The following is a 10,518-nucleotide window of genomic DNA, read 5'->3' on the forward strand; positions in this document are numbered from 1 at the left end:
TGATTTTCAGCAATACTGGTAAGTTGTTAAGGGATCACTGTTGCCTTTAGAGTATTCAGTCGTTTAATACATGTTATGAGGGTTCAGGTGTCTGGCTTTTGGTGAGGTAATAATTGATGAATGGTAACCAGATACTTGGCACTTCGTAACAATATATATATATTATATATATATATATATCTATATATATATATATATATATATATATTATAATATATATTATATATATATATATTATACTAATATCACTGAGATCTCTGGAGGTGAACCGGAGGCCAACTATTGTGCTGGCTTTGTCTGCCCGTCCGCCGTCAGATCTTAAAATCTACTAGGGCTAGAGGGCTGCAAATTGGCAAGTTGATCATCCACCCTGCAATCATCAAACATACAAAATTGCAGCCCTCTTGATTCCGCAGTTTTTATTTTATTCAAGGTTAAAGTTCACCATACTCGTGCATCAGTCCACCAGCAAGTTGTGGTTAAAGTTTCATGGGCCGCGACTCATACAGCGTGATACCGAGAGATCGATCTATTTTCGGTGGCCTTAATTTTACGCTGTAGAGGCTGTACAGAATACTCGATTGCGCCGAAGAAACCTCGGCGCATTTTTTACTCGTTTATTATAAGAGAATTGGCAGCAATTATTTCGATATATTTTTCGCTGTAAAACCTTTGCGTCCTACAAAGCACCATCCCTTTGCCAAAAAAAAAAGAACATACTAATCAATTAATTTTTAGGTTGTTATAATAAATGAAGAGTTTAAGAATAAAAAACAACCCTGGCCACAAAACTTTGTATGTGATCGCAAATAAAAGTCGCGTTTTTTATTTTTTTATTCACAGCTTTTAATGTTATTGCACTCTCTAAATTGGGTATATTCATAGGAAGCACAGAATAGCACAGAATGCCAGAGGTAAAGATTAAGCTTTAAATTTGGTAATCACAAAAAAAGTACATAAAAACTGGAATACGTCAAGTGCAACAGCAAAACAAAGTTCCACGGGTAACAGAGGATGCAGGATTAAAAAAAAAAAAAACTCCTCTTATTCTCCATCTCTGAAACAATCTCCTTTTTATTTTTTTTTCGTTCCCTTTTATTTTTTTTATTTTTTTTTTTTTTGCTGACTGGACAGAGATTTATGCAAAACCTAAATCTTAAAATTTGGTACAGTTTTTCGAATGTCTGGAGTTGATTTGAGCTTATCTGTCTTTTAATAGGTTACCTTTTCAGATTATCCCTCTATTTAGGAGTGTTTGTTTACTTGCATGTATATAAATTCATATTTAGATGAATAATTAGGGGATAGCTTTAGTTTTTGGTAGTGTCTCTGTCTCTACTTTTTCAGAATGTTCGTCGGAAGTCCCCCAAAACGTGAAGCTTTGGATTCAAGTCGAGGGCATCGATGAGGAATTCAATTTGGGTTCTTCTTAGAGCTTCGAGAGATCAGGTCAGTTTTGATGAAATAATCGTTGAATTTAGTGAAAACCATTTATGCAGTTCACTCAGACATAAATTCGTTTTAGAGATTCATGCTTTAGATATAGTATGAAATCGGAACAGAATAGCTGATAAATCCTTGTGATGCTAAGAATGGAACCGTATTCCAAACGTTTGGTCTGAAAAGGTCAGTAAGATTCCAAGTATGAATCAATGATGCAGAGAATGGCACCGAATTCCAAAGATTTGGCTGAAAAGGTCAACAGGATTCCAAGCATGAATTCAGAACAGAAGGCTGATAAAGCACTATAATGCAGAGTGGCACTAAATTCCAAAAATTTGGCTGAACAAGTCAACAGGAATCCAACAGCCGTATTCTCTTGGATACAACTAAAATATGGAACAGTTTGCCTGTAAGTGCAGTTGTGGAATCGTCTGATCTCCAAATATTTAAGCAAGGACCAAATTCATTCCTGCTCTCTGCTGCTGCTGATGAGGCTTCCTGAATATCGGTTGTCTCTTCTATTCCCTCATATTCATCTGTTTATCACCGTTTCCTGTGACTTTTCTCTCCTCGCAGGTTGAATAGCATAGAAGTGAATCTAGAATCTAGGACAAAGGCCAAGGCGTTGGGACCTCTAAGCTCATTCAGCGCTGACGAAATTGAGAGTAGAAAAAATTGAAAGGTGTAACAGGAGGAAAACCTCGCAATTGCACCATGCAACAATTCTTAGGAGAGGGTGGATAGCCAGGTGGAAGAAAGAATATGAATGGAAGTACAGCAAAAGGAATGACAGGGGTTGCGGCTAGGGGCCGAAGGGATGCTGCAAAGTTCCTCAAGTAATGTCTACAGTGCAGCTCATGGGATGCAAAGAATTGAAATCACTGTGGAATCACCTTGAGGAACTGGGATTTCAGCTGAAAGCTTCAGGAGACTGTGTGTGGACTCATGAAATTTCAACTAAATGCTGACAGAAATCTCAGAGGCATTTTAAACCTAACTGGGTACCTAGCTCAGTGCTTTGAAGAATGAGGAAGCGTATAATCTATCTAAACACACAAATAATTTTGAAGAATCAGTCACTGAGGACCCAGACCAAATCCTCATATCAGAGCACAGACGACATTAAAGAATAAGTGTATAATCTACCGTAAGTATTTTGGAGAATTAGTCACTGAGGTTTCGGACCAAATCTTCAGACCAGAGCACAGTAGACATGAAGAATAAATAGGACTATAATCTATTCAAGCACCTGTTAGGATTCAGACCAAATCAAAGCAGACATTAAGGAATAAATAAGTGTATAATCTTTAAAAACACCTAAATGATTTAGAATAATCAGTCCCTGGGGATTCAGACCAAGTTCTCAGAGCAGGATACAGCAGACTTCTCCCTCTGTGCAGACGCCATGGGGCTCTCTGAAGGTTTTTCCACAGGCCTCTGGTGGAAGACATTCACCACCCCGACTCCTGCAGGCCCGCAAATTCAAGGGAACTGTAAAACCAGAAGAATAAAAAGATATTATTAATATTATCATCAGTTTTATTATTAGTCAGAACATGAACCCTGTTGAAACAGAATAAGCCCACCACAGGGCCCACTGACTTGGAATTCAAGCTTCCAAAGAATATTAAGGTGTTCATTCGAAAGACGTAACAGAAGGTTATGGGAAATACAGAAAGAGGAGATGAGAACATGTATTGAAAACAGGGAAATTCAATACGAATTCCTTTCTTAAGAATCACTTTTCGAGTTGCTGACGGAAATTAGTTTTTCAATGAAAAATTAAGTAAAATAACTTGCATGTATTTATAGGTATGCACCTTAAGAGGAAATGCAATATGAATTAAATTAAGAAAGTATATTTCTGCTTTTCGATTCAAAACATTCTGTAAAATTGCTCCAATAACATAAAGCATGATAACAAAAAAGAAGAAAGATATGAAGGATGAACACATTTTGAATAGATTTCAGATGAACTCAAATATCAGCAAACATAAAAAAAAAATAACTTTTGTTCTTTCTATCACATTTATTTTAATATTCTTCTTAAAAATATTCTTTTCTAAAATGACACAACGGCCTCAATGTATTTTAGCAAAGATATAGATTACAATAAAGAGGAGGATAAAATCATAAAAACTCTATTCCTACAAAAAAAAAAAAAAAAAAAAAAAAATTAATAAGGACATCAGTGAATCCTACCAGTCCTGCAACACTCCACGCCCTTCTCCCGTTGCGTGGGACAGAGGCCCTTCTCCGAGAACCGATCCTCAGCGGGACAGTAGGATTCCAGACCACAGATTCCTCCTTCGCTGGAACAAGGCTCCTCCGGTCGGAACTGGAAGAGGGAATGGGTGAAAATTGGTTTCATTATTTCGATATCGATAGATTTTTCATTGAGAGGATTGGGGAAAAAAATTTTAAATAAAGGCCTATTTGTTTCATTATTTTGACATCGATAGATTTTGCATTGGGAGAAATGTAAACAAATTTTTAAAATAAAGGCCTAGAAGTTTCATTATTTTTATAACGATAGATCTTCCATGAAATGAATCGGGGAGAATTGGTAAAAATAAATAAATAAATAAATAAATAAATGAAAAAATAAATAAAAGTAAAGCTTTATCAGTTTCATTATTTTGATATCGATAGATCTTTCAATAAAATGACGTGGAGTCGTGAGGAGAAAGTAAGCAGATGGAGAGTGCCAAAGCTTGATAATACTCTATGATTAATCCGTAACTGTGATGACATTAAAAAGAACAAGTTTCAAACAATGGAAATATTGGTCCTGTAGCCATTTCATCAGTGACCTATTGCATGCGCTGAGATAAACTAAAAATATTTTAAGCAAAAGTATGGACGTTGTATTTGGTTAAAAATAAGCTACAGTCAATGCAATAAGATGGTATCCAAATTAATTAGTAAATATGTTCATACAAAGTCTCCGACTCTGCCTTATATTTAAGCTAAGAATAATTGGTCTTCAAACATAAACGAGAAAACATTAAGAAAAGGAATAATACTCTTAAAATGGGTTGCAGCTGGGAGCCGGTAGGGACTCCGAGAAAAACCTTGAATAACGCCTAGTGCACGGCATGAGGTGCACTGACGGCAGGGGTGTGGGTGGGGAGTTGGGGGTGGGGGGGGGGGGGGACGGTGTTGTGGGTGGAGTGAAAACTGTGTTGTGGGTGGAGGGAAAACTACATGGAGGTGCTCAGTCGGTCTACTCACGATTTCTAAAGCAGATTCGTCCTGAGCCGTGACGTTCCCCTCTGGCGCGGCTCCGCATCCTGTGTGGAACGTGAAACGAGAGACTAATTTAGATTAAGAATTTATTACGTGGAAAAATCATCACGGGCTCGCCGAGGAAATTTCTCCGGCTGCCAATTTCTGCGTCGATGGCGTGTGGCGGTGGTGGAGTCACCTTGGGTGGAGGATTGTCCCCACGTAAAAATTGAAACCTGAGTCTCATTTTTGCGACGCCACGGAGTGACTTCATTAATTAGCCGTTCTTGGGGGCGTGAAATTGAACTCATAGCTTCGTTTAAACACACCTAAAACCCTCACCCCTCCCAACTCTTCTTCAGGAAGACTAAACAAAGCAACATTTTACATTTACAAACAAAATCTGCAAATATTTATTCTTTATTTTTTTAACATTTCGACTTGACCTAGGGTCACTTACCGAAGACGACCAAGGAGATGATGACCAGGAGGGAGATTCTGACAGACATGTCCTTTGTTGAACTGCCTCCGCTGACGAGGAATCGACCTTTTGGTAGAGAGAAACTTCTTTAACATGAGAAAAAAAATTATTACTTATCTCTCTATCTCTTTCTGTCTGTCCGCATATATCTAGTTATCTCTCTGGTTAATAATTATTAAGATCTTAAGATCCAGTAATGAATAGTTCATTCTACTGTCGTTGATTACACAGGATTAGATTTTTTTATCAGTAGCTAGGTACCAACTGGTTACTTAGCAACGGGACCTACAGCTTATTCTGGGGTCCGAACCACAGTATTTCGAGAAATGAATGTCTAAATTCCTCTGGTTTCGCACTGGCAACAGCTGGGACCGAACTCCGGCTACCAGAGAGAGAGAGAGAGAGAGAGAGAGAGAGAGAGAAGAGAGGAGGAGAGAAGAGAGAGAGAGAGAGAGAGAGAGAGAGTTTAGAGTTCAAGGTAAGTTATCATCAGACATGGAGATACTGTATGTAGTCAAAAATGAAATTACATTTAAATACTAACAACTTTCAATTAGCATACGCTCTTTCCTTTAAGTAATAGTATAAGTCTTACCTGTTATCGATGACTCCCCTTTATAGCATAGGCCCAAAGCTTTCGAGATGAATGGAAGAACGGCAGCCTCTAAAGCATTCCAGTCCATATAGCTTAGGCCTAAAGCTTTCGAGCTGAATGAAAGAACGTCAGTCTATATAGCGTAGGCCTAAAGCTTTCAATCTGTATCAATAAACATAGTCTTACCTGTTATCAAACGCACTACAAATATCGTTCCTGCTGTAAAGATAGTTCCCAAAGACGTCCGCTAACTCACAATGGCGAAGGTTCGGCGGTGACTCCCCTTTTTAAGACGACTAAAACGACCTTCTTCTGTCACCCCTCGGCGACTTTCTGGTATCAGTCACGTCCGCTCGTGAGATGAGTCATCGAAAGCCACCAGAATCATACAATTCAGCTGACATTACAACGCCAGTTAGAGGCGGAACTAAGAAGGCCAATTGTCCCCTTTTTACAGCCAATTTCAACTTCGAGGTTCCGGATCCGGACTGTGTCGCATTATTTTGAAATGTCTCAATTAAACGATGCTGAAAATAACGCGCTTTCTTCATCCCCCGGATGCTGGATTTTCCGTGAATTCAAGGTACGACGGAGAAAGCTAATCCCAGTTCTTAGAACTTTATTATCAGTTTTTTTTATTAGTACTAATCTCTCACGCGCTGAAGCTTATCTGTTAGGTATTAAATGTCCGTCTCGTTTCAAACGGGGAGAAATAGTTATATTTTTAATGTGTGACTCTTGCGTCTAAGTACTGGAAAAAAAAAAAACAGGCTGGAGGCTAGTTTTATTTTTTCAAATGTGATTCATCATCTAAGTAGTACTACAGGAAAAAAAAATAGGCTAAAGGTTAGTAATTTTCATGTGACTTTCATATAAGTACAGGAAAAACTAGTTTGAAAAGTTTTTTTCAAAATGTGTGACTCTTTCGGCTAAAAAAAAAAATCATTAAAAATTTACATTTTAGAATATATGGGAGAAAAGTAGCATAAATAAAAGACACTTTAGGAGAGATCTAATGATAGTATCTAGAAAAGTTGAATGTATAGACAGGAAGCATTGGTTTATTCATAGTTTCTTTCTCTCTCTCTCTCTCTCTCTCTCTCTCTCTCTCTCTCTCTCTCTCTCTCTCTCAGAAGTTTTGACTAGCCTATAGCCTATAAAACTATTTCAGTATAGACCTATATACATTTTGCTGGATGCCTTAGCAGTCCAAATCGTGCAACTATACTGTTTTTTTTTTTTTCATCTGTCCATCCGCCTGTGGTGTTTTTGTATGGTACCACTGCGTCCCGGGCTTTAAATAGTTACGCTATGTGTAAGTTTTAGGTAAATAAAAGGATATCTGGGTGTACATTTGCAACTGAAAAGTGTTTTAATAATTTACTGTATGGGAATTACACCGTTAATATTCGAAATAGGATATTATTATAATCGTTGAATGTAACTATCTAAAGCCCGGGACGCAGTGTTACCATACAAAAACACCACAGGCGGATGGACAGATGGAAAAAACCGAGTATAGTAAGGAACGTGTTAATTATGAAATACTTCTTTGCGAGATAATGCATATGGTAGCTATACTCAGACTGGTATTGAAAATTGGGATTAAAATATACTTACACCGGCATAAGCCTTCGCTTAAATGCTGTCAGTAGGTGGGATGGTGGCCGTTAATAAAATCACAAAATAAAAAGTCACAGTCTTTTGTTTATGTTTTTACGGTAGCACCCCCCCCCCCCCCCCCCCCCCCCCAACTGTCTCGTACTAAACACGCCAGAAGTGGATACATACCTTGGGAGTCACTATGTAAGAAATATTAATGTGACTTTTTTTTACCGGTTTAGGGAATGAAAAGCCTGGTGTAGACCTCTGCCCAACCACCAGGCGGAAAAAAAAATAGTACTATGAGGGTTTCCAACAGAACAGTAGTCTGAGGGATACTGAAACTCCATACTTTTCACAATTGACATTTTTAAAAATCTATCAAATTTTAGCCGAACTAAATTTAGCAGTCTAATATGACCGGCCAGAAAAGTTTGTAGACATTTTTAGTATAACTAATTGGATCTGTCGATCTATTTAGTGGGTTCTGAAGCCATCTTCCAGATGAAATAAAAGAACAAATAGTTTTAAATATAAACCACATTAGAACTACTCACATATAGGAGGCTTCTGCTCATTTTTACCTCAAAAAATTCAAGCGTACTGGACGGACATCTGTTTAATTAAATAATCCAGTTTCAGTTAATTTTGCTTACTTTCTAGAATATTTCGTTCAAAAGAGTCTACTTCGACATTGTCTGCCAAGTCTGTAATAATGGTTCTAATTAAAATCAGTCTCAAGTGAATCGAAAACCTTGATATTATCATTATGAACATCTGCTGGTGCCACTTTGGTTTGTTATCTAAGCGTTTCCTACTCCGAGGTGCTATAGTACTAAACATGGCGGAAGCTCTTTGGGACGGCGTGTTTAGTACTATAGTAGATTCACTCAACCGTGCATTTGACGTCTTGGCCAGTCCCTTACGACGCTCCTGATTGGCTGTTGATAGGCCAGTCAATCACATGGCTGGAAGCTCTCGGTCTCGAGAGAGAGTTCACATAGGCAGGATGCGTGTTCCTCCTCTCCTGAGGGATACGTCTTTCAAACGTATACCTCAGGAGAGATGGAACGTACGTCCTACCTATGTGAACTCTCGAGAGAGACTGAGAGTTTCCAGCCAGTGATGCCGTTTTTTCTTCACAACATTGGCTTTCAGCAGTGTTACCATAGGCAGTTCATCTGATTTTTTTTACTTTACTTATGATTTAATGGTTAGAATGCGTATTTTCCGATGTAGAATTATTTTCCGTGATGTTAGAAAACTACACGTCACTAGCTTAATATAAAGTATTTTTTACAAAAAAAAAATAAAGGATTTCAATAAAATTCAATTGTATAAATAAGCAGGATATGTTTTATATCTTTATTTTCATAATAAAACATAAAAAGGCAAAGTGAAGAATTTTTTCTTCCGCGCCGTGGCCTGTGGTCGGAAAAGCCAGGGAGGGTTGCCAGATGTCACCAGAAAGCCACACTAATAGACGAAATTCCTCAAAACGGCAATCCTGATTCCAGCCCCGTCATTGGCTTATCAACAGCCAATCAGGAGCGTCGCAAGGGACTGGCCTAGGCATTAGATGCACGGGTGATGTGAATCTACAATAGGCCCTCTGGGATCAAAGTCGACAAATTATATTAATAAACGCTATCATCGTACATTTGCCATACGGTGTTAGTTCTAGCACCTCGGAGCAGGTGACGCATAGATAACTAGCTAAAGTGGTGCCATCTGTCTCTAAAACTTGCTAGACCAAGACACGTCGAAGTAGCCGCATATTATACTAAAAGAAAATCTGTATCTTGCTGATTATGAACAGTTATTACAGTAAAAATAAGCACCACGCTCTATAAAATAAGAAAGCACCGATATAATTGTTTCCATTACTTTTACACATAAAATTTTCTGAGCAAGGTTTCTCTCTCACACATCCCCCACCAACCCCAACCAACCCACTCAACTCCCTAACCCCCTTCCTCAATTTCACACCCAAGTGGGTTTGCCAGGCCATTTTTTTCCTGTTATTTTTGGAGAACGTGAATGTCCAAGATAAATTACGGAAAACTGTTTTTCCTTGGCCTGAAAAACAGGATTTTTTATAAATGGCTAGACAAGCAGACGAGGACGTCCACGTTTTCTGTGTACCCTCTCGAATGTGGTCCATTTTTAGTTTTCTGTAAAAGAAAACTATTGTGCCAGCTTTGTTTGTCCGTCCACACTTTTCTGTCCGCCCTCATACCTAAAAACCACTGTGGCTAGAGGGCTGAAAATTGGTACATTGATCATCCACCTCCCAGTCATCAAACATGCCAAATTGCAACCCTCTAGCCTCAGGAATTTTTCTTTGATTTAAGGTTAAATTTAGCCATTATCGTGCGTCAGGCAACGCTATAGGAAAGGCCACCAACGAGCTGTGGCTAAGAGCTTCATGGGCCGCAGCTCCTACAGACAACTCTATTGCGCCTAAGAAACTTCAGCTCATTTTTTTGTATTTGTTTTGTCGTGTTCTCAGTTTTCCTCCTCCTCCTCCTCCTCCTCCTCCTCCTCCTCCTCCTCCTCCTCCTCCTTCTTCTTTAGACAGATAATTACGTTGCCTCTTAGCACGGCAGCTGAGCAGATAAGGAAATTCCAATTTTCTCCTTTGCAAACCGCCGCTGCCAAGGGAATCCTTATCTAAACAGCATGATGTATGAAAAAGGGGTTTCCCGTAATTAAGGAATCCACTGAACAGGAAACTATGGTGGCAAATTCGCCCTTGAGACGCTTAAATTTATAGGTCAGGTAGGCATGAAAATACTCTGGTATATACTTATACATAAAGTTTTACAGTACCTTTAAATCTTCATACACAAACGCAGCTGCAAAAATGCAGACAGAAAGAAAGGCACATACACACAAGCACACACAGAGAGAGAGGAGAGAGAGAGAGAGAGAGAGAGAGAAGCAGAAATAGAGGGGAAAAAAAAAAGACACCCACATACACTAAGAGAGAGAGAGAAGCACACCGAGAAAGTTACAAGGATTAGGATGTCTCAAAGACTCATTAGTCCATCCGAGGAGACATCATGTGCTCGCTCAGAGAGAGAGGGACACACACACATACACACACTTAGAGAGAGAGAGAGAGAGATCGGACCCACGAACTCTTCGGAGTTTATGTTTAGCCTCT

The 10,518-nt window shown here is 38.8% G+C and overlaps 1 protein-coding gene across 1 annotated transcript; it reads right to left on the reverse strand.

Moving 5' to 3' along the window:
- Positions 1-2,724: 2,724 nt before the first annotated feature.
- On the reverse strand, positions 2,725-5,920 carry LOC135200399 (uncharacterized). Its single transcript, XM_064229029.1, has 5 exons — positions 5,748-5,920; positions 5,132-5,218; positions 4,678-4,736; positions 3,646-3,781; positions 2,725-2,934 (listed from the first exon to the last, which is right to left on the reverse strand). Exons 1-5 carry the CDS (start codon positions 5,833-5,835, stop codon positions 2,807-2,809), a joined length of 498 nt encoding a protein of 165 aa, XP_064085099.1. The 5' UTR covers positions 5,836-5,920; the 3' UTR covers positions 2,725-2,806.
- Between the last annotated feature and the right edge of the window lie 4,598 nt (positions 5,921-10,518).

Source organism: Macrobrachium nipponense, chromosome 26, assembly GCF_015104395.2.
Source record: "Macrobrachium nipponense isolate FS-2020 chromosome 26, ASM1510439v2, whole genome shotgun sequence".
Taxonomy (NCBI): domain Eukaryota; kingdom Metazoa; phylum Arthropoda; class Malacostraca; order Decapoda; family Palaemonidae; genus Macrobrachium; species Macrobrachium nipponense.